Below are 23,727 nucleotides of genomic sequence, written 5' to 3'. Positions count from 1 at the left end.
CGCGCCTCCTTGGGGCGCAGAGAGAACACAAGCATGACGTGAGTCAGTACAGTGACCACGAAGGACACGCAGATTGGGACACAGGAGCCAGAGGAGTGGAGACACACGGAGGAAGGGCCGCCCCTTCTCACCCGCCCGGAGAGCGAGTCAAACGTGTACGTGAGAAATTCTGTTTTATTTAAGTGCGATGGAAACATCAATAGCCACGAGTTATTCACCGCTGCCTGTTTTGTAATCACACTTACAAATGAGTGACATTTCTCATGTTCTAAAAAGTAATCACCTGCCTGGGGGCGTCACCTGCTCCTGTGGGCCCCCCGCACCTGTGCGTCGTGGGCTCTGCGTGGAACTATCCGCGTCACACGTCAGCACGCTGGCGGGGTAGTCCTTGTAGGCGGCTTTAGTTTCGGAGGCCGCGTTTGAAAAATGATGGTGAGGCTTTTCTTCACCTGGGGCTGCTGGTGGGCGGGGGCGGCGCTTTGTGGAGAACCCCCCCGGGGCACCTCGGAATCACGGCTGTGTGTGCGCGATCACCCTGATCTCGCTGTCCCTGCCCAGCGGGCCCTATGCCAGCACGCCGGCTCAAAGACAGCGATTGTGCTGCAAAGTGAGGCCCGCCCAGGCCAGTCCTGTCCAGTCCAGTCCTGAGGGTCTGCGTCCACTTGGGGGCCCCGGGCGGGGGGGGGGGGGAACCTGCCCAGGGGCATTTAGCAGGTCAGTGGCCGTGCTAGGCCCCGACCCAGGGCCTTCTGCCCCCCACGGCCTCCTTCACTGGCCACCGTGTCCGTCTCCTCTCCGACCGCGGGGTTCCCGGGCAGCGTCCCCCGGGTTGGAGCTGGCGCTCCACGCGGGGGGCTCTGAGCCCACAAGGTCCGCAGCGCGGCCCATGCCCAAAGCCACCTGCAAGGCCGCCGGAGAGGGGCAGGTGCAGGGGCACGTGGCCAGAGGAGGGCGGGCGTGGGAGGCGCGTCCTGAGAGCCCCAGAAAAATAAGCGCGCGGAGACGCCTCCGCCGCCGGGGGTCCCGGCGGCCTCCCGTCCGGGAAGGAGGGGAACCGGCTGTTTGGACGCGCCACGAGCACGTCTCGTCTGCAGCGCGCCAGCGGCAGTTTTGGCGACAAGCAGCAAGGAAACCTGAAGTATTTCTCTCGCGGACCCTCCCAGCTTATTAAAAGAACTTATAGACATGAAAATACATTAAAGGGGGCAAAGCGGAGAGGGTGAAAGAGATTAACAACCCTCGCTGAATAGAGCCTATTGATGAGACAGGCCTGTGGGCTGCCGCCGGCTCTGAAACAAGGTGTTAGGAGCTGAAAAAGGAGGTCAGGCCTGTCCAGAATCTCGAGGGGAAGCGGGAATTTAGATTTGAAAATCTTACCCGCCTGCGTGCGCGCCGCTTCCCCCCCTGCACCCCCGCCTCCTGCTTGGGAGCTGCCCTCGGGAGGAGGAAGCCCGCGACCCGGTGTTCGCTCCCACGCTCACAGACCCGCTCCAAGCGCAGCCCAGCCGGGAGGGCCCGCGGGAAGGGGCGCGCGTGTCGCGTCCGTCGTCTGGCGACCCGACCGGGCGCCGCGGTTTCCTGCCGGGCGTGGCGTGTGCGTGGGGGGGGGGGGGGTCTGGGGGGCCTCCCCCCGCCCGGGATCGGGGGACCCCGCGTCGGGCCGGCCAGCGCCGGCAGGCTGTGGGCGCCCCCGGAGGGGTTTGCAGGGGAAGCGGGCGCCGGCGAGGGTGCGCGGACGGGAGCCCGCCGTGCGCATCTGCGTGCGGGGAGAAAGTTAGCCGTCAGTCAAGTTTTATCTCTTAATGAATAGAGACTGCTGAAGTAAGGGTTAGGTAATTGAGTTTATAATTAATTAGCCATAACCCTCATCAGATAAAGCAGTTGTGAGGAATCTTTTTTTTTTATCTCCTCTCTCTCCCCAGGGCCTGCCCTTCTTTGTCCTTGCGCTGACAGCCCGCACTTATCTCGGGCCGCCGCGGCCCCGCGCCGCCCGCCCTCCCCCGGCCGGGGCCCAGGGTGGTCAGCCGGCCCGCATTGTGCTGGAAGGGCCCTAATCAGCCCAGCTGTCCGGGCCGTGATGAATTAGCGGCGGGAGTCGCACAGAGGTGGACTCCAGATCGGCCCGATAGCCCGCAGATTGCCGCGCTCCGTCCCTGACTTGGGCGCGTCTCTGATAGACCTTTGACACCTTCCAACAAAGAGGTTAAAGAAGGTAGAGCCGGAGAAGCCGAGTGCTCTCCCAGAAAGTTGGGCAACTTACAAAAGACCCCTTAATTTCTATAGCCCGGCAATTCACGGCACAAAGGGAGGAAATCAAAGAGCGTTTGCCCTCTCCCTTTGAGGAGCCCTTTAAAAAAAAAAAATCCCATTTATCGGAGCTTTGCGTGTTTGGGGTCCGAACAGCGGTGAGCACGTAAGGCATTAACATCCGAGACTGTGCAAGGGGATCGGTCTTCGCTGCATGTCGCACACTGAGCGGGGCAGCGTCCTCCTGCCTTCCCTGCTGGAAGATTAGAAATCTTGTGTTCAGGCAGGTTAAGTGAGGAATTTTTTACAGGACAAGGCCGTGGCCCTCTTGCTGCTGAGGATACTGAATTAGAAAAACTCTGGGCTCATAATGCCACTTCCTGGTGATTTTAGGCGTTTCTGATTCACCCCCGGGCAGGCACAGGTAAGCCCCCCAGCACCCCAGGGGGTGCGGCAGGTCAGCAGGTGTCCTCCTCCTTGCCGTCTGTGGCCGCTGTCCGTTGTCGTCCGGGCGAGAGCTACGGGTACGGAACCGGGTACCAGCTCTTATTTGGGGACTCGCAAGCCAGAATGTTTGAGCAGACGATATGACTGAGTAATGATTTTGAATGTTAATGAAAATTTAATCAGACGGAATATATTATTCAACCTCATTTAGGGAGTAAAGTATGATAAGTGCGTTTACAAGTGCTGAAATTTATAGAACAAACGAGTTCACTTTTGTGGGGAGGAAGGCAGGAGACCCACACGCTGATGCGCGGTCATTCAGGACGGTAGCTGGTGGTTCGTGTTGGCTTTGGTTACAAATACAGACGGTCCTCAGAAGTCACTTGGCCAGTGCCGTTCTTGGCAGACATTCCTGGTAAATGCAGACTCAAACGGTATACACGTGCTGGATGCTACCGTTGAGCCACATGGAGCGACTCATTTTTAAAGGAAGCGAATACGGTAAATGCATCAGTTCTTCGTGTTCTGTGGAAGGAGCAAAAGGAGTCGGATGCACAGGCTCCGGGGACAGTTTGCCACCAAGATGCAGAATCACTCAGCTACAGCAAGTGGCACTGCCTTGCTGACCAGAGTTCTTGGGATCACCTCCAGCACACCCAGTGTGGAAGCCAGTGATCAGGCCCCATCAGCTGCTGTCCCAGCTGGGGTAGCGTAAGCCGGGCTCCTTGTTCCAGTCCTGCTGACGGAGGGCACCGCGCACGGGAGCCCACGTTCCTTCTCTGCCTGCAGTTGAATCGTGCGTCGCGGCCCCGTGCGAACCACAGGCGCAAAGCGGACGGCTCTCACACGTCCCGCCCCTCTCCCGTCCCTTTGGTGGTATGTGAGGTTCTCAGTGGGGTCCGATGGGCCACCCCGTGGATTTCACTTCCCAGCTGGTTGCTCTGCCCTTCTTCACGGAGACGGGCCAACCGACTCATGGTTCTGCCTTCAGCCGCTGGGTTGTCGACGCACATTGACAGCCTCCTCGACCTCAGGATGCTTCGGGGGCCTGGAGACTGGCGGGAACGGGGGGCCTTGAACCCCCCGCCAGCCTGGCACCCGGTCCCTGCCGCTTCTGCGTGTCAGCCGTGATTTAGGGAAGCGTCTCAGCCCATCTGAGTTTCACCTGCATCGTGTGTTGAACTAGTGGAATTGTCGGCGGTCTCATGGCAGCGTCTCAAAAATGGCTGGTTCTGCCCTGCGTTTCCCTCTTACCACTTTTGTTGTTGTTGTTCTTTCCCGTCAAGAAGTTAATGGGACAGATTTCAAGAAACAGTTCTTTAGACGTCCTTAGTTTTGGAGCCAGTGTTCTGTGAAGCATCCTTGACAGTCCAGGTCACTTCCAGGGCCCAAGTCCCACTGGGCGGTGGGCAGCCCTCCCCTCGGGCCGCGCTCAGTGGGATCGAGTCACTCGAGGGAGGTCCTGCCTTTCAGTCCTGCTTTACAGGGATGTCACCTGAGTCCTCAGCTTTCCTTATTGTATTGTATTTTAGAAGTTGGTTTATTTTGAGAGAGAGAGTGGGGTAGGGGTAGAGAGAGGGAGACAGAGAATCCCAAGCAGGCTCCTCACTGTCAGCTCAGAGCCCGACACGGGGCTCGAACTCACGGACCGTGATGTCATGACCAGAGCCGAAATCAAGAGCCAGGCACCCCTCAACCTCCCTTATTTTAAACTGGGATCACTAGGGAACCCTTTCCAACTGTGTGAAGGACAAGCAGAAAAGGTTTAAAGGAAGAAATGACGAAGGTAGTCCTTTGGGATGTTCTCAGGCTGGGCACGTAGAAAGTCAGCATTGCTGACACCAGTTCCTCTGTTCCTTGGGGGGAGCGGCACAAGGGGGAGTGGGAACAGGGGTCTGAGCATCTCAGGGATAGCGGTGAAAGTCCGTGTGCAAAATGAGTGCTTGGAGGTGCAAGGAATTAATGGTAGCATGGCAGGCATTTCCAATTCAGTCAGCAATATGTTTGATTCAGAAGTCGACATCACCTGAAATTCTAAATCCCCTTTGCTGTCCTTTGTTTAAATAGCGTCACTATTTTTTAGACGTAGTTATTAAACCCGTAGTTATTTCGGGTTTATCATTTTTTGGACCTGATTGTAAGCTCATCTCATCTTAGATATATTTTTGAAACTTTAAAGTTGAGTTACACTAAATCAAAAACAGAGTGATTTCAGGTTTAGATATAAATAGAGTCTCAGTCTTGCTTTCCTTTAGATTCGTTGCCCTGAGCTTTTGGTTCTCATAGCGTAAGTACATGTTTACTCAGACCTCATCCTCTTGCCCCCGCAATGCTGGCAACACCAGGAGACCCGAGCTGCCTCTCTTAGTTCAAGCCTGGGGATGCCCAGTGGAGCTGGACGAGTCGTGGTGATGGCAAATGGATGATCAGGCCTCCGGGTGGAGAGGAGAATTCCTTGACCATCTTGTAGAGACATGGGGTTCTTTACCTTTTGAGGGTCTTTCCGTGCTTAGAGGCGGCCGCGTTTCTAGGAAGCCAACCTCGTCTCAGGAATACCAAAGACATTTACGTTTTTCACCTTAAGTTAGCCTTTCTGAGGCTGTCGCTCCTTGTCTTAGATGTGTTCAGGGCCCCGTTGGCTCACCCAGCATTACCTGGGTGGTGTGTGTGTGAGAAAATGCACCTTTCCCGGTGTCCGCGAGGAAGGGTTTGTTGGCTCACTGAGGTGGAAGGGTGACCCCAAATAAGGGCAGCGGGAGGCACCCGTTGGCTCTGATCTTTGTGGGTTTGGGCCCTGCACATTCTTGTGCTCCGTGTGCTGAAACCCAGGCACGTGTGGTTCTCGTACCCTTTGCACGTGTGAGCCGGTAGTAGACTCCCAACAGAAGTCCCAGAAATGGTTTTCTCTAGTTGTGGGCATCCCCGTGTGGACCCGCCTGCAGTCTAATACTGAACTAGTCCCTGTGAATTCGGGCATGAAATGTGCAGCGGCCAGGCAACGACCTTGATGTAAGACCTCATGTTGGCCCAGAGTACACAGGCCAGGATGGGAAAAGGCCAAGTTCCCGTGCAAAGTCAGATACCTGCAGCCACGTGAATTCGGGGTAGGATGTAGGACAGCCACCAAAACACCTTCCCCTGCCCAGAGCTACCATTAAAACTTCAAAACATCGGGTAGTGCTGCCTGCTTGAGGCTGAACCCGGAAGACCTTTTGTTGAGGGTCAGCTCGTGCCATGAGCTCTGGTATGTGGCAGGCTGCTTGGTTTCTGTGGTCTGGTTGGGCGTCGTAAGTGTGTGAGCAGTGCCTGAGAGGACATGGCTATGGGTGAGCAGAGAGGTACACAGACGCCATTGCTCCTTATTTAATGGGCCCGGGTTTGTTTATGTGGCAGCCAGGCGTTCCCGGTGACACGCCCCCATTGGAGTCCCCTAGATTCTGGCTCGGCAGTCAGTAGCTCAGGGGGGAGGCGCTCCATCCGTGGGATGCAGCTCTCTTTGGAGCCTTCCCGAGCATCCCAAGGAGGCCTCAGACACGGTGTCCTTCCCGCCTTCTGTCCCCCACCCTCCTAGGTTGCCCAGAGCACGTCCATCGAGGAGCGTGCACCCTTCTTGCAGACATTTCTCTTAAAACAGAAGCAACGAGAGTGGATACACACAAAACTTGACCGTGTGACACATCACACACAGACCTTGCGTTTCTCCCCGTGTGCACCGTGCATGAAGGACACAGAGGAGCCTACCAGCTTGTAGATAGTAGCAAACACGAGGCCAGTTAGTGATAAGGAAAGGCGAATAGACAAGCATTTTCTATGTATGTCTGTAACTGATTTCCAGGAATTCAGCACAGAAGTCATTTGGGAATCAATTGAGTACAGAGACAGGTTTTCCAGTTAAAAGCACCGAGGAAGCCAAGTCTGCTGAAGTTCCTCCTGAAATACGCCTTTTGATCTGTGCTGCCGTGCATGTTTTTTGTTAGACCATTTGTAATGCATTAGGTGAGCATAGCTGCAGTTGGCCGTGGTGCCTGGTTGATCGCAAGGAATTTTCACCGACAGGGCACCGTGGCTGTACGGGCATTTAATTTAGCATTGCCCTTGTGGGAAAGTATGTCTCTTAATTGCTAAGACCTTTAACTTTGTATGAATTCACACCGAACATAATTCAGGCTGTATGGCGATCCTTAACAAATTCCATCGTCAACATGACTACAGGAAGGGAGCCTAAGTAGGGCATGAAAGATTATAATTCATTAATTTTTTCTTTGGCTGGTAAGCCCATGACTGCTCACTGCTCTAACGCATGTTACCCAGCATTTTGGTAGAGTGCAGAAATGAAAAGGTGCTTCTGTAGAGTATGAATGTAACATTTTTGGAGAAACATATGTATCTAACTTTATAGCTGCAGAGTTCTAGAGGGCTTTTTAGCAACAAAAAGTGTTTTTCCTTAAAAAAGATAAAGTTTATTCTTTCTTTTTCAAAAGACATTGAGCCTTCAAGTTGGCAAATTGATGCTCAGAACATATACGTCTACTTGAGTTGATTTAAGATACAGTGATTTAGGAGGAAATTATTTTAAAACTATGTAAGACTAAGAAAGCAGACCTTTTAAGGAGTTCCTAAGACTCTTACCCCAGAGATGATAAAAAGTAATGAATAGGAATTATTTCACAATGAATTATATTTTGTGTGCACAATTATATGTACTCATTACTTGGTGTGTACTTCCCCTTTGTCAAACGTTATAACGTATCCATCTACCATGAAAGGTCCATATAACATGAAAGGTGGTTTCCTTCCGTGCCTGTGAAATTGATGAACTGATGAGCCGGGAAAGACTTACTCATATTTTAACGCCAGCAGTAACAGTCCTCACACCCAGAGAACAGGGGCATCAAAGTTGGTGGTAGCAGGGAGTATTTGCTGCTGTAATTGACAAATAATACCCCTCATAAATACTGCCAGTCTTTTCAATTAGTTTTCATCTAAAATTCGGGCTACAAAATGATGGCCTGTCAACTGACAATGAATGGCAAAAATTAATAAATTGTCTTCTAAATAGAATGGACACTTAAGAAAAATTGGGCAGCCAATTTAGCACAGCATGAAGCGAGGGGAACCTTTTGTAGGGATGCCGGGCACTACGGTCGTCTCCGTCTTTATTAATGGTGCTCGGCGGCTGCTGACAGTTTTGTTGCTACTGGCAACTTTCTTCATTAAAATTAAAGCCAGCATCAAATTCCATTAGCCGTACTCTGGGCACCTTGCATTTTCTTATACACATTGTTTCTTTTATTAACTCCCTGTCCACCCATGAGAAGTTTTAAAGGAAGTTAAATGGAAGGAATTATTTGCCAAGGCCAGAGAACCATTGTCTGTTCTTGGGGGAGGAATGACTGTTACCTGTCCGATTAGAGGCTGCACCCTAAAATCTATAAACCCCTCGTTTTTGTTCCCTCCGCTTTCAAAAATGGGAGCACATTACCTCTAAATACAAACTTTTAGGGATCTTTCAAGCTTTCAGAGAGGAGCAGCCTATTCTAGTTTCTGATTTTTTTTCTGAGCCTTTTTTTTTTTTTTTTTTTTAACTTCTGGCTTCCCGTTTCCAACTGTATTTCCATAGCAGACTGTACCCTGACACAATAGTGGGTTGATGCTTGGAGACACTTGCATTTGTCACAGATGCCTTAGAGTTATTTTCCCCAAAGGCATTACTTTTATCTGTAGAACAAATTTCATCCTTTGAAGGAAAAAAAAAACCCAAGCTTTGCTGAACAAGTTCTCAACTATTGTCTGAAAAGCTGTTGCCTGCCCAGCACTGCAAGCAGTTCAAAAGCATGAAATGCCTCCGCCCTGGAGCGTAGCCTCTTTGGGCAGCAAGAAGTCACAAACAGCTCCGATTCTAGGACAGCTCGGGTCTTGCCTGTGCACGGACGCCCGTCCACCACCCCCGAGCAGAGGTCGTGTGTCTGCTGGGGTCGGCTCTCAGGAAGGCACGAGGCTGGGATCACCCACCACTCAGGTCAACTTCCCTTCTCGAACCAGCCTCCTAATTGCTTTCTCATGCCCTGAGTCACGGTAAGCTGAGGGGCTAACCCTGCCTCTCCACTGTTTTTCTTCCCCTCTTCCTTCTTTCAACTCCTGCCTTACACCGAAAGAAACCCAGATACTCATTAAAACAATAGAGAGTTAGGTGCCGGGCTACGAAGGAAAAGGCAAAGGCATTATGCCGGAAAACCTGCACTCTGAAACACAGCCGGCGTGTGAGCATCCGGGCACTGGAGGCAAAAAGGAAACCGTTGTCCTGAGCTCTGCTGGAAGCGATTGCTACATACGAGCCTGTAACCTTGTGTTAACCGACTTGTAACCATAGGTTACAGTTACTTCCCCCGCCCCCGTACCTCAAGGAGAAATACAAAAGAGTTAGCGTTCTCTGATTGCACAGTGTCCCGTCACCACCCTCTCCTTGTACCTTCTCCTTTCCTATCATACATAAATAAAACAGTATCTAGGGTAGCGTTAAATAAAAGAGAATCCCAACAGGTGAAACACGTCCTGTCTTATTCTGTATTTTGGGTTTCGTTTTTTAATGTAAGAAGTACTGAGATTCCAGAGTGTACGTGCTTTTGCTTTGCGGACAGGTGGTAGCTATTGCAATCTGTTGTTTCTAGGAAGTATTTCTGACGTTTTATTTATTTTTATTTTTTTTAATATTTTTGAAAATTTATTTATTTTGAGAGACAGGCCCAGAGCGTGAGTGGAGGAAGGATAGAGAGAGAGGGAGACACAGAATCGGAAGTAGGCTCCAGGCTCTGAGCTGTCAGGACAGAGCCCGACACGGGGCTCGAACTCATGAACCATGACATCACGACCTGAGCCGAAGTCGGACGCTCAACCGACAGAGCCACCCAGGCGCCCCTATTTCTAACATTTTAACGGTGAAGTGAATCAGTCAAATAATTGCAGGAAGGCTCTGCTACCCAGTCTTCTTTTTGAGTAATTTTAAATAATTAAATGAAGAGCAACGTGTCCAATAGTATTTCAATTAGCTGCGTCTTAAAAAAAAAAAAAAATGAGTATTCACCAAGATTGTGTTATTTGCTGAAACGTAGACACGCAATCATTTAATAGTGTTGCGAGGCCTCTAAAATAAGCAGGACCGAATCTCTGTACCCGCGGATAGCCATCTGCAACTCCAAGGGCTATTCTTCCACTGGAGACCCCCCTCCCCAGTATCTGCACCCACTAATATGTTACAGCAAATGGGGCATGAAATACAACACTTTATATATAGTATGTACTAAGTGATTCTTATATCGAAACAACGAGGCCATTTTTAACACGCTGACACAATGTTTGCAGTGTTTCATCATTGGATTGTCCTGATTAACAGTCAACTTCTCTAGTGGGACCCCTGGAGTAATTTCTTTTTGAACGCGATGAATCCGATTTGTTGGACGCTGCTTCGTCCCGTCACGTATTTTATTTTATTTTATTTTTTTTTAAATTTTTTTTTTTTTTCCAACGTTTATTTATTTTTGGGACAGAGAGAGACAGAGCATGAATGGGGGAGGGGCAGAGAGAGAGGGAGACACAGAATCGGAAACAGGCTCCAGGCTCCGAGCCATCAGCCCAGAGCCCGACGTGGGGCTCGAACTCACAGACCGCGAGATCGTGACCTGGCTGAAGTCGGACGCTTAACCGACTGCGCCACCCAGGCGCCCCCCGTCACGTATTTTAAATTGCGAGAGCGGAGTAAGCAGCTACGGTGTGCTCTGTGGGCCCACTTCCCTTGCTGCATTTTTGGCCAGTGCTGAGAAGTTGGGTTCAGGCGTTTTCTCTTGGTAAGCCGTCACAGGCACCGTTCGATTTTGCTGCCTGGTTGGGGCAGGTCTCCCTTGTCTGTGGCAGCAGCAGTCTGCCTTTGTCGCGGCCTCGGAGCTGGCACAGAGGCGACGCTCGCGGGGGACATTTGGTAGAAGGGAAGCACATCCGGGCCGCCCACGTTCCGCGTCGCCTCTGTCACCCCGACACACTACGTACATTTGGCAGGGCAGCCCCTGCCTGTGGCTGGTGGGGGGGGCGGCCCCCGCCTGTGGCTCGGGGGGTGCGTGCCAACACCTGTCTCCCCTCTCCTTGGCTGCAGAGGCATGCAGACAGGCCGGCCGGGTTTGTTGTCTGTGAAAAGACCCACCGGGGTCCCTGGTGGGCAGCTGGTGGTCTGGCAGCAACACTCGTTCTTACTCAGCGAGAGGATGACTCTGGGGATGACCCTTTACCTTCTCCACCCATGTCTGTGTAGGTCCGTGTTCGTGAGCACAGACGCGCGTGCCCGTTTCATCACGATTTCCGTCAGCCTGTCATCTCCTCAAGTGGAAGGGGTGGGGAAGACCCTGGAATCTGTAGAAAAGTTCTCCCTGACACCTGTGCCGTTAGCACAACTTAAAACGGACCTTCTGGGGGAACGGAACCATTTTGAACCCTGCCCTATTCCTTGCTCGAACTTACTCCTTTAGGCAGAACATCGGGAGCACGGGTGCCCCCTCCAGCTGGCACATCCTGGGGACCGAGCACCTGGTGGGTGGCCGTCTCAAAGAGGAAACCAGCCTCGTAGCGTATTTGGACCACCAGGGACCCTGCTGTCCTGGCGATAGCTCCATGGACAGACAGCCCCAGGGCAGGACACTGACTGGATTTGTTTTACCAGAAGCACAGTCTCTTTTTTTTAAAGAATTTCCAATCCGTTGGTGATAGCATTGACTTTCCCAGAAACTAAGTAGCCGCAGCAGTGGGGGTCATCGTCTCGTTGTTGTGATCGGACTGGCCGCAGAAGGAAATGTTTGTGCTACTCATACGCCCGCGGGAGTTTCTGCAGGTTGGGGCTTGGCGTTCTCAGGGACCGCCGTGGGACTCGTTGTCCGTGCCAGCGGGGACAGACAGTAGAGGCCACCGGGAGCACTGCGTTGACAGCTTCTGAGGCTCTTCATGACAAGTGCCTTGTGCCGTCAGTCCAGGCGAGGGAAGTGGGAGCCCGTATGCCAAGGGGACGCCATCCCTGGGTAAGGACTGGCCTGAAATCGAAACACGGCTGTTGGCACAAACCTCGCTCTTGTCCTTGACCAGGAGGAAAAAGGAATCCTTCCCTCCTCTGGTTTCTGCAGTAGAAATTCCGTCCTAGTCTTGAACTGCCTTCCACTCCCTACGGGCCACATCTTAATCTCCATAAGGGAAGAATCCTGAGGGCCACACCCTGGGTAGTGTTTCTCGGCAAGCCTCCCCACGTGCAAAGTCGTGGTTTACACTTAGGGTGTGGGCAGTAAGACTGTTTGTACTGCTTTGGTCTCTGATGAGATCGCTCGATGAGCGTGTCACTTCCGACCCGTTTCCCCACGCGGTGCAGGGCATACGCGCGCGGCGACAACAGGTGTGCAGGCGGAGCCCCACAGACAACGTGAATTCGGAGTCGGGCTTTGCCGCTCCCTGGTCACGTCGCCTTGCACAGTTATCTTATCTCCACGGAACCCTTCCTCGCTCGTGCTAACGGTTCTGCCCCTTCGGCTACTTGTGCGTTCATTCAGCGGGCATATTTTGATCACTTGCTATTTGCCAGGTGACAGGAAACAAATGGGCAAGACGAGAGTGGCCCCTGCGGTCACTCCGCGAGTGAGGCAGAAACGAATGGCTGGCACCGTCTGCACAGCATTGCCCGACAGAAACAGAATGTGAACCACGTGCCCCGTTTCAATTTTAATTTTCTTTCGGCAGCCACGTTAGAAAGAGCAAAAACAAGGGGCACCTGGGTGACTCAGCCCATTAAGCACCCTACTCTTGATCTCGGCTCAGGTCATGATCTCACAGTTTGTGAGTTGGAGCCCCACGCCCGTCTCCACGCTGATGGTGCGGAGCCTGCTTGGGATTCTCTCTCTCCCTCTCTCTCTCTCTGCCCCTCCCCTACTCGTGCACGCTCTCTCTCCCTCTCAAGATAAATAAATAAACCCTAAGAGTAAAAAAAAAAGTGAAGTTTTAACGTGTTATTATAAGCAAACATATCCAAAATTGATTCAATGTGTAATCAACATAAAAAGTTATCTTTTTCTCTTCCTAAGCTTTCGGGAGTGGGTACGTCGGTCAGAACTGACCACGGGTGGAATCTGGTTGTCACGTGGGGCTCGCGGTGGCCCTCAGAATGGAGCTGGTCCAGAGTGAGGGGCCGCTGACGCGGACAGGGAGGCACCAGCCGAGGAGGAGGGCGTTCTGGGCTCCCGTCTGCACAGGCTGAGATCGCACTGCTGTGGGACACCAGGTCGTGCTGTGGGCAGCCATGGTGAGGCTTTGCAGGGCAACAGTGTAACCGGTCGAGAGAATTAAGCTCCGAGCGTGGCAGCCGTTGAGAGTCAGGTAGGTGAGTAAGTGGCAGAAACACAGGAGAGAAACTCGGAGCAGGAACAGGTGCGTTCCCAGGAAGAACATAGTATCCACAGTCGTTGGTGGACGGATCTCCCGTGCAGAGAACTTCCAAAGAGCTTCTGCGGACGTGAAGTCTTCTCCACAGCCCGCCTGACCTGTCGGCTTTCCACTCTCGTTCCGCCCGACTTCAGCGCACAAGCCTGGCCCTCGGAAGGACGTTAACGGACAGTTGCCAGAGCCTGTGCAGCGTGTGTGGAGACGATGGCTCAGGGATCGTTGGCTCGAACAAAGAAGCAGCCGCAGGCTTTACGGGAGTCCCTCTCTGCGGTGCCCCCGTGTCCCCATGCAGGTGCGCACACCGGGTTTTGCGAAATGCCCACCGTGGCCGGAAGGCATCGGGCCCCTCCATCCCTAGCCTCGCTGGGACTGCCTTGAGGGGGCGGGTGCCCTGGCTTCCTGGGCAGGTGATGGAGTTCAGCTTCTTCTCTTTTCTTTTCTTTTCTTTTTTTAGCTAAAACAGAACCCCCCCGGCTGCACAGAGCCACTCGCAGGCAGTGGCGTGCTGGCCCCCGGGGCCCATCGGGGCGGGAGGAGAGGCCGCCACCCAGGGGGGCGAGTGACTGTGCCCCGTGGAGCCCCAGGGAGCCCCCCACACTCCGGCCGGTGTCGGGGATGTCCCCCCGCAGCCATTAAGTGCAGATACCGTCATCCCTGCTGCTGAAAACCTGGTGACAGGAAGGGGCAGGTTTGAAAGGCAAGAAAAACGAGGTGATCAAGAGATAATATTAACTGGAAAAATCAAGAAGGGATCTGTCAGTCCCGGTGCAAACACGTTCCTTTCTTAGCGGCCTCTCCTTTTCTGTGGCCGAGGGAGGCGTTTTGTGAAGGTGGTGGTCGCGGGGGGCCCAACACGGGCGGCTTCGGCGGGTTTTTTCCCCGCCCACGTTGAGAATCCATTTGGTTCTCTCTTTGGGACTTAAGAATTCCAGCCAGAGCCAACGTGAGGCGGAAATCTCCGCGGCCTCACGGCCGACGCGGGGCCCAAAAGGGGAGAAACCCAACAAACTTTTTTCCCCGCTTTGCCGTTTTGTTACTCCGTGGACACGGTATTAAATCGGATTCCGTGTCCATCATTATTAAAATGTGAAGTGTGTCGGTCACAAAGCATCCATTTCGGGGCAGTTAGCTGAATAATTCCTTTCTTTATTATCCCAAATTACTGCTGAGCTCTGGAGAGGGGATCGGTTTAGCCAATTATTGCCATTTGAGCTGGATTTGTGGGTGATTAGCTCCTGGTCGAATCCAGTCCGGGCCGGCGCTTTGAAGCCCGCGCCGTGTGATTTTCTCAGCAGTGAGGTAGGAATAGACGCGGCTAATGACAGCAAGGTCGCGCGGGTGAGCTGACCTGTGTGTGGCGCAGGCTTGGGTTTCACAAATAGGGCATCCACAATAACAAGTGTGGCACTAACCCTGCCGTGCATAATCGGGGCTTTCTAGGATTGTCGGAGATGCTGACAGCTCAATTACAGGGTAACCCTTTGTACCCTACAGCCTGGCAGAATAACGGGAATATTACTAACCAGCGAGGGGAGGGGGTCACCAGGGAGCGGGTTAGAGATTCAGAACCGGCTCCTCCGCCCCCTCCCCCACGCCTTCCCGGCAACAGCAGGCTGGGAGAAAAGCCTCCATTTGTGGGATGATAGATCCTCTGGAGGAGAGAAAGGGGCACAAATATTACGAAAAAAGCAAACAAACAGAAATTCAGTTGGGGGGGCGGGGGGGGGGGAATCCTTCCTGTCGTTTCTATGGAAACACTTGAAACTGGGAAGAAAGTTAAGATGGTCTCATTGTGGCCGAGCTCCCCTGTGCTGGCCAAATTGGTCCGTCTCCTGCCCGGGCTCTCGTCCAGGCATCGTGTCTGTGGATTTGCTGCAAGTTTTCCATTTGAGGAGAATCTGGGGAGACCGGTTAATTGGGAGTATTTTCCTGCATGCGGTGAATGATTATGTTATTGATTTCCTGCTGTCACCCAAGATCAGCGTTTTCTACACCTTGAACGACAAGCTGTTCTGACCTGTGGCGTGTCTGGTGTCTTGTCATTTTTGCCACGCTTGCTTTTTTTCTCTTAAACCCTCTTCTCACTCGTCCAGGTTGAACTTGACAGTGTTTTCATTGAATGGCAAAGATGTTACTCTTTCCCCACATTTTAATGTTTGGTTTTTAACTGCTTGCATGTTTGGGGACACTTTAGATTTTTGGAGGCGTCCTAAAACTAGGGCTGGCTTGTAAATTCGGCTAAGTATTATGGGGACTGACCATACACGGGTACTGAGAAGGGAATCTGGGAGCCCACACCTGCACGAACGGCCCAGCCCCCCATAGAACCCCCAGGCACTGGAGGGACCTGACCCATGTGTCCCATCTGTTTGGGGACCAGGGGTTAGAGGCACCTCATAGACCCTCGGGGAAGGACATCCTGTTGGGACTGAAAAGCAAGACTCCCGTGGGAGCTGTAGGGACTCCCCCCTTCTTCTCCTGAGGACACTAACCATACTGGATTAGGGCCCGTCCTCACGGCCCCATTTAACCTTAGTTACCTTTTTAAAGATGCTGTCTCCACACGCGGTCATATCATGAAGCATGGTGGGCATGGTAGGACTTCCACACGTGAAGTTCAGCTCATAACAGCCAGTATCTAAGGGTTTGGGTGACGCTGGTTTCAGTAGAGGTTATGGAAGCCCGGGACCCAGGACCCGCACCTCGGGGCTGAAGGGTGGGCCGTGTTCACCTGGACGGTAAGGGAGGAAGAGGACGAAGCAAGGAGGGCGTTTCAGGGAGAAGAGAATTTGCAGTTGTAATTCCAAGTGACCCCCGTTGGCTGCTTTCGCAGTTTCGTGTCCTGGGGCTGGGCTGCACACCCTTTTTCTGTCAAGGGCCAGAGAGCAAGTACTTGGGGCTTTTCTGCAAGCCCTGAGCTTGGCCAGGTGAAGGCAGCCACACCTTCGAGTGGAGGTAGCCTTGTTCCCATTAGAGCTCATTTGCAAAAAGAGGCAGAAGGTTAGATTTGGCCCATAGGCCAGACTTTGCAAGCCCCGGGTCCTGTGGGATTCCCAGCACCAACGGCCCATGTTCGAGTGCCCTGGACTGGGAGATCCTGTCGAACAGCAGTGCACAGAGGGCTCAGGGTCCCCCATCACGACGCAGACTTTGCGGCCATCAGCGCTAGGCCCGTGTGTCGGTGATGGGGGGCCGCGGGGGTGAGGCCTGGGGAGACTTTACCATCACATCAGGTGCTACGTGTGTGACTTTCCACTCGTCTGGGTCCAGGCACGCTCTCAGACAGTGTGCATTTGCTGTTTGCGAGGGACAGCTTAGCAAAGGGGAGAGCGGGGGCAGGACAGGTAAGTTTTCATTCTGGAAGAGTAGCTAGGTATTAGGAGGGACAGCAGGGAGCCTTTGACGTGGACGAAGAATGTCCCTGCTCCTGGTACCACCCCCGTGCTTTCCTCGGTCTAAAGATGAAATTCCGTCCACCTTCCACCCACCCAGATACAGTTTTCTAGGTGGTTCGATGTTTAGTGAGCTCTGTGCCCAGCGTGGGGCTCGAACTCACAACCCTGAGGTCAAGAGTCGCGTGCTCTACCCGCTGAGCCAGCCAGGAGCCCTTCTAGGTGTTTTTTGTTGTTGTTGTTAAGTCAGTTATCTTAAATAAGCCACAAGTTTAATGCATGTTACAGGGAAAAAAGAATCTCAACTAGAATCAAAGTAAAAAACACAAATGTGAAGATGGAGCGATTGGCGTTCACACTCAGTGGGTCTCCGTTACACCAGCGTTTCTCTGCAACGTTTCAGAAGTACGTTGAGAGCTTTACCTGCTATAATGTGAATTTGTTCAGCCCTGTTAAGAAGGTGAATCATAAAACACGGAGGAACTGTAACAGGTGTTTGTTACAGAACCAAAGAAGTACTCGAACGTCACTGTTTTTTTGTTTTTGTTTTTTTTTTTTTGGAAGTATAGAAACATTGAACCTTTCTGAACTCGGGTGGAGAAACTTGCGTTTTTAAACTTGGTAATTTAGGAAGCTGTCGGGACCCCCCTCAGTGCAGCAGGATAATTCCATGCATGTCACTGCGAGGTCAGGCACACGCTCCCCTCCATGCGTGCGTGGCCTCCAGCCGCTGTTCACACAGGTAGAGAAATGCCACCTCGGGAGAAAACGTGGTCTGATCTTCCCACGGAGCAGCCCGCAGCCGGCTAATGCCCCCTTGCCACGTGGGACCCCGGCCATTAAATGTCCCCCCGTGTCATGATGAACTCTGTGCTAACAGACCCCGGTGCCACCCGGTCCCTCGGACTCGAAACAAAGACCGATGTGCCTGGCGAAGACCCCCAGTCTCTAATGCAGTCAGTAAATCTTTGCTGGTAAATAGTTGGCGATCGAGCAGAGTTTCAATACAAATTTACGAGTGGTGTCTTATCCCAGCTCGGGGCTGCGGCAAACACGAGGGATGGATTTCAGACAGCACTTGCGTTCAGTACGTTAACTTTGTAAGTTATTTGAAGCTGGTACGCTTAACGTTGCTTTTGGCTTTCAGTGACCTCTTGGGACGCGGCGGACAATACACGTGACTAATAAAGAGATTGCGGCCCAAAGACAGTTCTACCCTTTGCCCCACCGCAGGAAAAGTTCCTTGAGCAAAAAAAAAAAAAAAAAAAAAAAGCGGAAGTGCCCGGAATCCCGGTGTTCTGGCCGTAGATCATCAAAACCACAGTCTTTCTGATGCGCCAGCAAATTAACTAGGTGGCGGCAATTAGATCAGCACGTGACATTTCCACATGAGATGACAGGAACGTTGGAGCGGTCACAGAGCCCTTCCGTTGCCTACTATGCAAACAAGTAAAAGAGATCCAAGCTGTAAAATCGGTCTGGGAGGGCAGAGTGATTCACGGAGAGGCAGCCTGGCATTGGGGTCACAGGTATAGACCGCTGCTCCTGGCTCGTCCTACCACGCTGGTCCCCTACTCGGGCAATTAACCCAAATCATAGCGGTTTGTTTAAAACCATAACCATTTTATTATTTCTCAGGCTCCTGTGGGTGAGGAATTTGTGCCAGGCATAAAGGGGACGTCCCTGCCCCACGGGTGCTTTCGGCCAAGATCGTTTCTTCGCTGACGTCTTTGGTGCCTCACCAAACGTGGCTCAGAGGCCTGGGCACGGAGCCAACAGCTCAGGGGCAGTCTTGCAGCTGGGACCTCGGCTTTCCCCCCCTCCCCCCCCCCCCGTAGCCCCAAGGTCTCCCTCTCGCCAGCCTCCCCAGCAGGACAGTCTGAATTCTTACCAGGCCAACCCGGGGCTCCCAAGCAAGTAAAAACAGGAACTGCCAGATTTTTCTGAAGGCTTTGGCCGGAACGGGCCCAGAATAATTTGCACCACATTCTGCTGGTTGAATGGAGTCAGAAGGCCCGGGTACCACACAGCAGCAGTTTTTTGAGGGTCATCTCTGGAGACCAGCGAGTTCAGCCCGCCCTCCCACGTGCAAGGCACCTTCACGCTGCCCCTGGATTCGCAAACCTCTCATCCCACCATGGCCTCTGGCTCAGGCTCGACGTTTGGGGTTGTCATTTTCATCAGGGGCACGTTTGGAGGAGGCTCTTTGGGTACGATCCTTGCCCTCTGAAGACCTGGGGACTCCAGAGACAAGGTGCCCTCCACACACGTGCACACGTTCACATCTACCCAGTGCTGACACGAGACAGAGCTGAAGCAGGTGCCCTTTCATCCAAAAGGAGGAGAGAGGCGGGACGCCCGCAGCGGTTACTGGTCCGTAGCGGCTCTGAACGCAACCGGCACGTACTGCTGATCACCCTACTCTGGCTACAGGGTGTGTGTCCTCCCCCTGGGGCCTCCTACTGGGTCCGGGGCTCTGCTGTCTCAGCCGCCCTTCCTTTTCCGTAAGAAATGGCCTGTTTTTTTGCAGCTGTGTGGCTTTTCAGCCTGCTTCCTGCTGGTCTTAGTTTGAGGGTCAGGGGACTCTTTTCATTTCAGACTCTGTCTCTATGCCTTGTAGTCTAACCTGGTACAATTCCTTTAAAATCCTTGTGGGTGTCCTTTGTATCAAATTGTAATTTATTCCATTAGACAAAAGCCAACCCACAGATCCTTGTCTGTGGTCCACACGTGCTCTCTAATTGGAAGGGTCTGAGAGGCCCTGCCTTAAGTCTTAGAGTTCTTGAGATGGGGGTCCGACGGCCGCAACCTTGCTGGGTCTTCATTCGGAGATCACATCTCCTGGCATCCCCTGGGTTAGATCTTTGTTCTGAGGAGAGTTCTTACCCTGAGTTTTCTGCTGGCAGAAGAAGCCGGGAGTAAGAAACGATTTTTCTCCTGTTGGTGTTTAAATCGGGAGTATTTTCTCTAATTCTACCGAAAACCTGCCTTAAGCAGCCTTGATTCCCCGCTACCCCCAGGTTCATCAGAACCAGTAACACAGTGGGCACGTTCTGCTCGGAAATGTCCTCTCCCGGTTCCGTGCTCCCCAGGCACCCCGGCTGTGCTCCACGTTCCTGCAGGGAGCAGGTCTGCTGTTGGCTCGGCCAGTGCCCAGCTTGGGCACCCTTTAGGCAAACTCCGGTAGCATTTCCCTTCCTGTCCTTGTAGCCTCTGTGAATAGCTGTTCTGTTCCTGCCAGCCTCAGCCAACTGCCTGGTTCCGGGCCAGTGCCACGTGTTTGTGGATTTTATCAAAGCAGTAGAAGCTACTAAGTCTGTGTTTCTTACCTGTTGTTGCCTAAGAATCTGCCCCAAAACTTAACGATTTGAGAAAACCATCATTCTCACAATTTCGTGGCTCAGGACCACAACAGGGCACAGCGTGGCTCCCGTCTCCGACCTCCCCACAACAGAAGCTGCAAGCTGCCAAGATTTGTGAACGTGAAAAACCAGTGTAGATCGCGTCTCTACCAGTTCTCTTGAAAGTGAGGCTCAGGCATCCCCGAGTCGGGGTGGGGTGATTCTCACGGGGGCACGTGTACCTAGAAGCAGTGTGTTGGGAGCCATCTTTGGAGACCAGCCGCCATGCCAGCTGTATAGGGAGGTTACAGAAAGTCTCTGTGCCTCATTGGCCTCATCTGTAAAATGGGGATAATCATAGCAACTACTTGCATCAGGTGGTGAGCTTTTGGTGGGTTAATCCTTGTAAGGCCCTTAGAGCAGCACCTGGCTCACGGCCCAGTACTGTTTTGAAAGTGAAAATTAAACAAAAAAATTTTTTTTTAATTGAATATTTATTCTTGAGAGAAAGAGACAGAGCATGAGCGGGGCACGGGCAGAGAGAGGGAGACACAGAATCCGAAGCGGGCTCCGGGCTCCGAGCCGTCCGCACAGAGCCCGTCGCGGGGCCTGAACTCACGGACGGCGAGATCGTGACCCGAGCTGAAGTCGGACGCTCACCCGACTGAGCCACCCAGGTGTCTGGAAACTGAAAATTTTAAAAACAGATGCATAAGCCACATAAAGGTCAAATGAAACAGTAACTGTAACTGATGTCTACAGTGTGATAGCTGGCCAGCGAGAAGCGGTCTTAGGTAAGAGGCGGGTTTTGTGGGTGCAAAAGTAGCATCTAAAGACCAGGTGTGCATCTTGACCTTCGCCCGTGCAGTTTTGCCCTGGGTCACACAGCGTCAAAGAGGCTTAGGATCGTAAGGACTGTTTGGTTTGCACTGGCTGACGAGGACTGTCCCCCGTGTGGCTCTGGCAGAGAGCCTTCTGGCCTGTGTCATCTTCTGGCTGGTGAGACCATGGTTTCGTGTCCTTTAACAGCTGAAAATGAACTCTTTTTAGATTTTCCATCTTCTTGGTACTTCGGTGGACAGTGTGTAAGTTCGGGACGGCCAAAGCTAAGAGGCGAAGCCTGAGGGGCTCCGCCTGATGCCGCGAGGGGGCTGCTGGGAGTAGTGCTTGTTTCCTGTGCGTAGTACTCCGTCCCAAAGGTGCACGGTGGGTTTGCAGTCTTTTCTTGGGCACATTGGTGGGCGCCGTGTTCAGAGGAGGGCCCCACACTGGTAGAGCCACCGGGACCTTTTGCTTCTCGAAGAGTCTGGGACTAAGAAGGCGTTCTGGTGTGTAGGCACGTGGTGGGTGGGGTCTCTCGCTGGGACTTTGTGGTGGCTCCCCTTGGTTCCTGCAAGTGAGGGCAGGACTGCAACTGAAGGGGGACCCCCCGTCTCGTGTAGCTGCAGGGCCCAGAACCAGGCTCGGCCTCACCACCCCCCCCCCCGCTTCCCCCTGGAAACAGACGACTCCTCCGCCAGCCCCAGCTGTCCAGACCCACGGGCCCCCTGGCACAGTGCTGTCCAGGCAGGACCGGGTGACTCCGGACCCGGATCGTGCAAAATAGTAGTCTAGCGGACTCAGGATCGAGTGGTTTAACTTCTGGTGTCTGTTTAGACTCCGAAATGCCCTGATTTTTTCCCCTTGGTACAAATGCTCTTAAAAAATCAGTGTTTGGAATTAATTGTCAGGAAAAAGAAAAAAAAAAAGGAAGGGGGAGAAACTGAGAGAAAACGTGCTTTTGATCCACTGAAGCTGTTTGCAGCGTCTTGTCATTCGTCGTCCAATCGAGCCTCTGGTTACGAAGCCTCGCCTTGCAGCCTCCTTGGCTGCTCATCGGAGAGCGTGTGTCTCTCGGCGCCTCTTAGGCTGGGCCCTTGCTGACAGTCGCAGAGAGGTGGGGTGCGGCGACCAGCCCGTCCAGTGTTCTGGCTAAACGTGGAGGCTCACACAGTCCAGGGCTGGCGGGCCCTAACTTGGGGGCAGCGGGGCGGCCGGGCGGCTTTGTCGCCACAGAAATCCCAGGGGGCCGGGCAGTGAACCCAGCCGGGGCCCAGGCCGGAGGACAGAGGCACGGCTCCTCGGACACCGGGGTGTTCTTCAACCCTGCTGACTCCTACAGCATTTGAACCGTAAGCAGAGAGGATTACCCTGCAAGGTGGACCGTAGAATTTATTTAAGATTGTCGAGACGTGCGTTTTCTAGCTTTCCCAGCCCCAAGATCAGTCCACCTGGGGTAGTTCCCCGACGATGTCATCTCTTCTCGTCACCTCCTGGTTGGACTATTTCCCTTTACCCCCTTAGGAGGAAGTCCCGACAGCCCTCACGGGGGAGAGGATAATCGTGTGTGTGGGATCTGCTCACGAAAGTACCACAAGCTGGCCAGGAGCGGTGGGGTCCGTGTGCACGGAGCCCCGGGGATGGGGTGCCTCTCTGTCTTTGTCTGTGTGGGGCGGGCCAGAGCTCGCTGAAGCCCAGAACCGCTCTCAGCTACCAGTGACACCGAGGTGACCCCTGCGCCTGGTATTACAATTACATCTCAAACGGGCGTTGGGAAAATGTGAGCCCACACGAGAGCCTCTGTGAAGTTCTGTTGAGCTAAGTTTAAAAATCTGAGAAATCCGCCGGAGAGGGAAATTTAATGATGTTAAGTGATGGCTTGTTGACCGTCGAATCACCAATAGTGACTTGCCCTCTGCCTGGTGCTCACTGTGCAGTGGGACCTGAATCGTCCTGGTTCGTCACCAGCATCCGGCTTCTGTTCACTGATCCCCGTGCCATATTTGGATTAGGTTGGTTTTTCGTAGGGCCTAAGAAATCAAGGTACGTTGAGCTTTGCCTTGTGTTTTCTTCAAATAAGAAGACCCCGCAAAGAAATGACCTTCCAGCAAGGTTCCCTTGTGCGTTTCTGCAACCTCAGGAGTACTTTCCTCCAGAAACGACGTTTAACCGGTGTCCGGACCCCCCAGCTGGCTCAGCATCCATCACGGTGGTGAAATTTCAGAGACAAAGCAGTATTGTCACAGGATCAGGAATTATTTGGAGCTCGAACCTAATTATCGCCTAAAAGTGCTTACGTGATAGTTTCTTGGATTTTTTCTTGCGCTGTGGCTCTGGGGGGATAGCGGCGTCAGTTAGGAGGTCGGAGGAAGCAGGTCCCAGTTCCCCAGGAGACTCAGGGGCGTCTGCTTCTAGGAGACTCCATCTCATACCGAGAACCTGCCTTGGGCCTTGGTCCAGGTGAATTAACTCGCACCATGCTTGGGCCTTCTCAGTCGTGGTTTCCATCCTGTGAGTTCCAAAGTGGACTTGGGGAGGAAGAGCAAGCCGGGAGACTCTCCAGTCTTCCTTGTTCCACGAGGTCAGGAGCCGAACGGTCCCAGTGCGGAAGCTCGAGTCGAGATAGTCCGACCCGGGAGGGCGTGAAGCCCTACCAGGGAGGGCAAGCGCAAAGTCAAGGCCGAGCTCAGCGCTGGCCACCAGTTTTCAACCCAGAGAGGCCAAGAGAAGACGTGGGAGGTTCGCGGGGAACTGAGCATTCAAGCAGGAGGGAGCTCCTTCAGTCGTCCAGGGAGCCTTCGTTAAACATGCTTCAGAGCGCAAGGGCATCAAATTCCTAATGGTTTTCAGGAAGTCCTAACACGATTTCATTAAAGGCAGATTGATTATACACGATTGTTCTATTAAATCCTGCCACTAAATTTACAAGTGGAATTTTGTTTTTAGTAAGTTAGAAATCCGAAATGAAAAACTATAAAACAAAATGTTCTTATTTGGGGGAGCCCGGGTGGCTCAGTGGG

At 52.9% G+C, this 23,727-nt stretch overlaps 1 protein-coding gene across 3 annotated transcripts in view; it reads left to right on the top strand.

Annotated features, from left to right (window-relative positions):
* AGAP1 (ArfGAP with GTPase domain, ankyrin repeat and PH domain 1) overlaps positions 1–23,727 on the top strand; it is a 549,698-nt gene that overhangs the window by 316,953 nt on the left and 209,018 nt on the right. Inside the window, exon 10 of one of the 3 annotated variants that reach the window (XM_047085688.1) lies at positions 1,923–2,054. The exons of the other annotated variants lie outside the window; for them this stretch is intronic. Coding sequence (XP_046941644.1) covers positions 1,923–2,054 — 132 coding nt within the window. Of the gene's footprint in view, positions 1–1,922; positions 2,055–23,727 lie in introns of those variants that run through there. 3 annotated transcript variants of the gene reach the window in all.

The sequence above is a fragment of the Lynx rufus genome, unplaced genomic scaffold (genome assembly GCF_022079265.1).
Source record: "Lynx rufus isolate CCGP_SWC_20201006 ecotype Redwood Valley unplaced genomic scaffold, mLynRuf1.p SCAF_2, whole genome shotgun sequence".
Classification (NCBI taxonomy): Eukaryota; Metazoa; Chordata; class Mammalia; order Carnivora; family Felidae; genus Lynx; species Lynx rufus.
The sequence above is the reverse complement of the archived record's forward strand: the minus strand, read 5'-3'. Positions and strand labels throughout refer to the sequence as shown.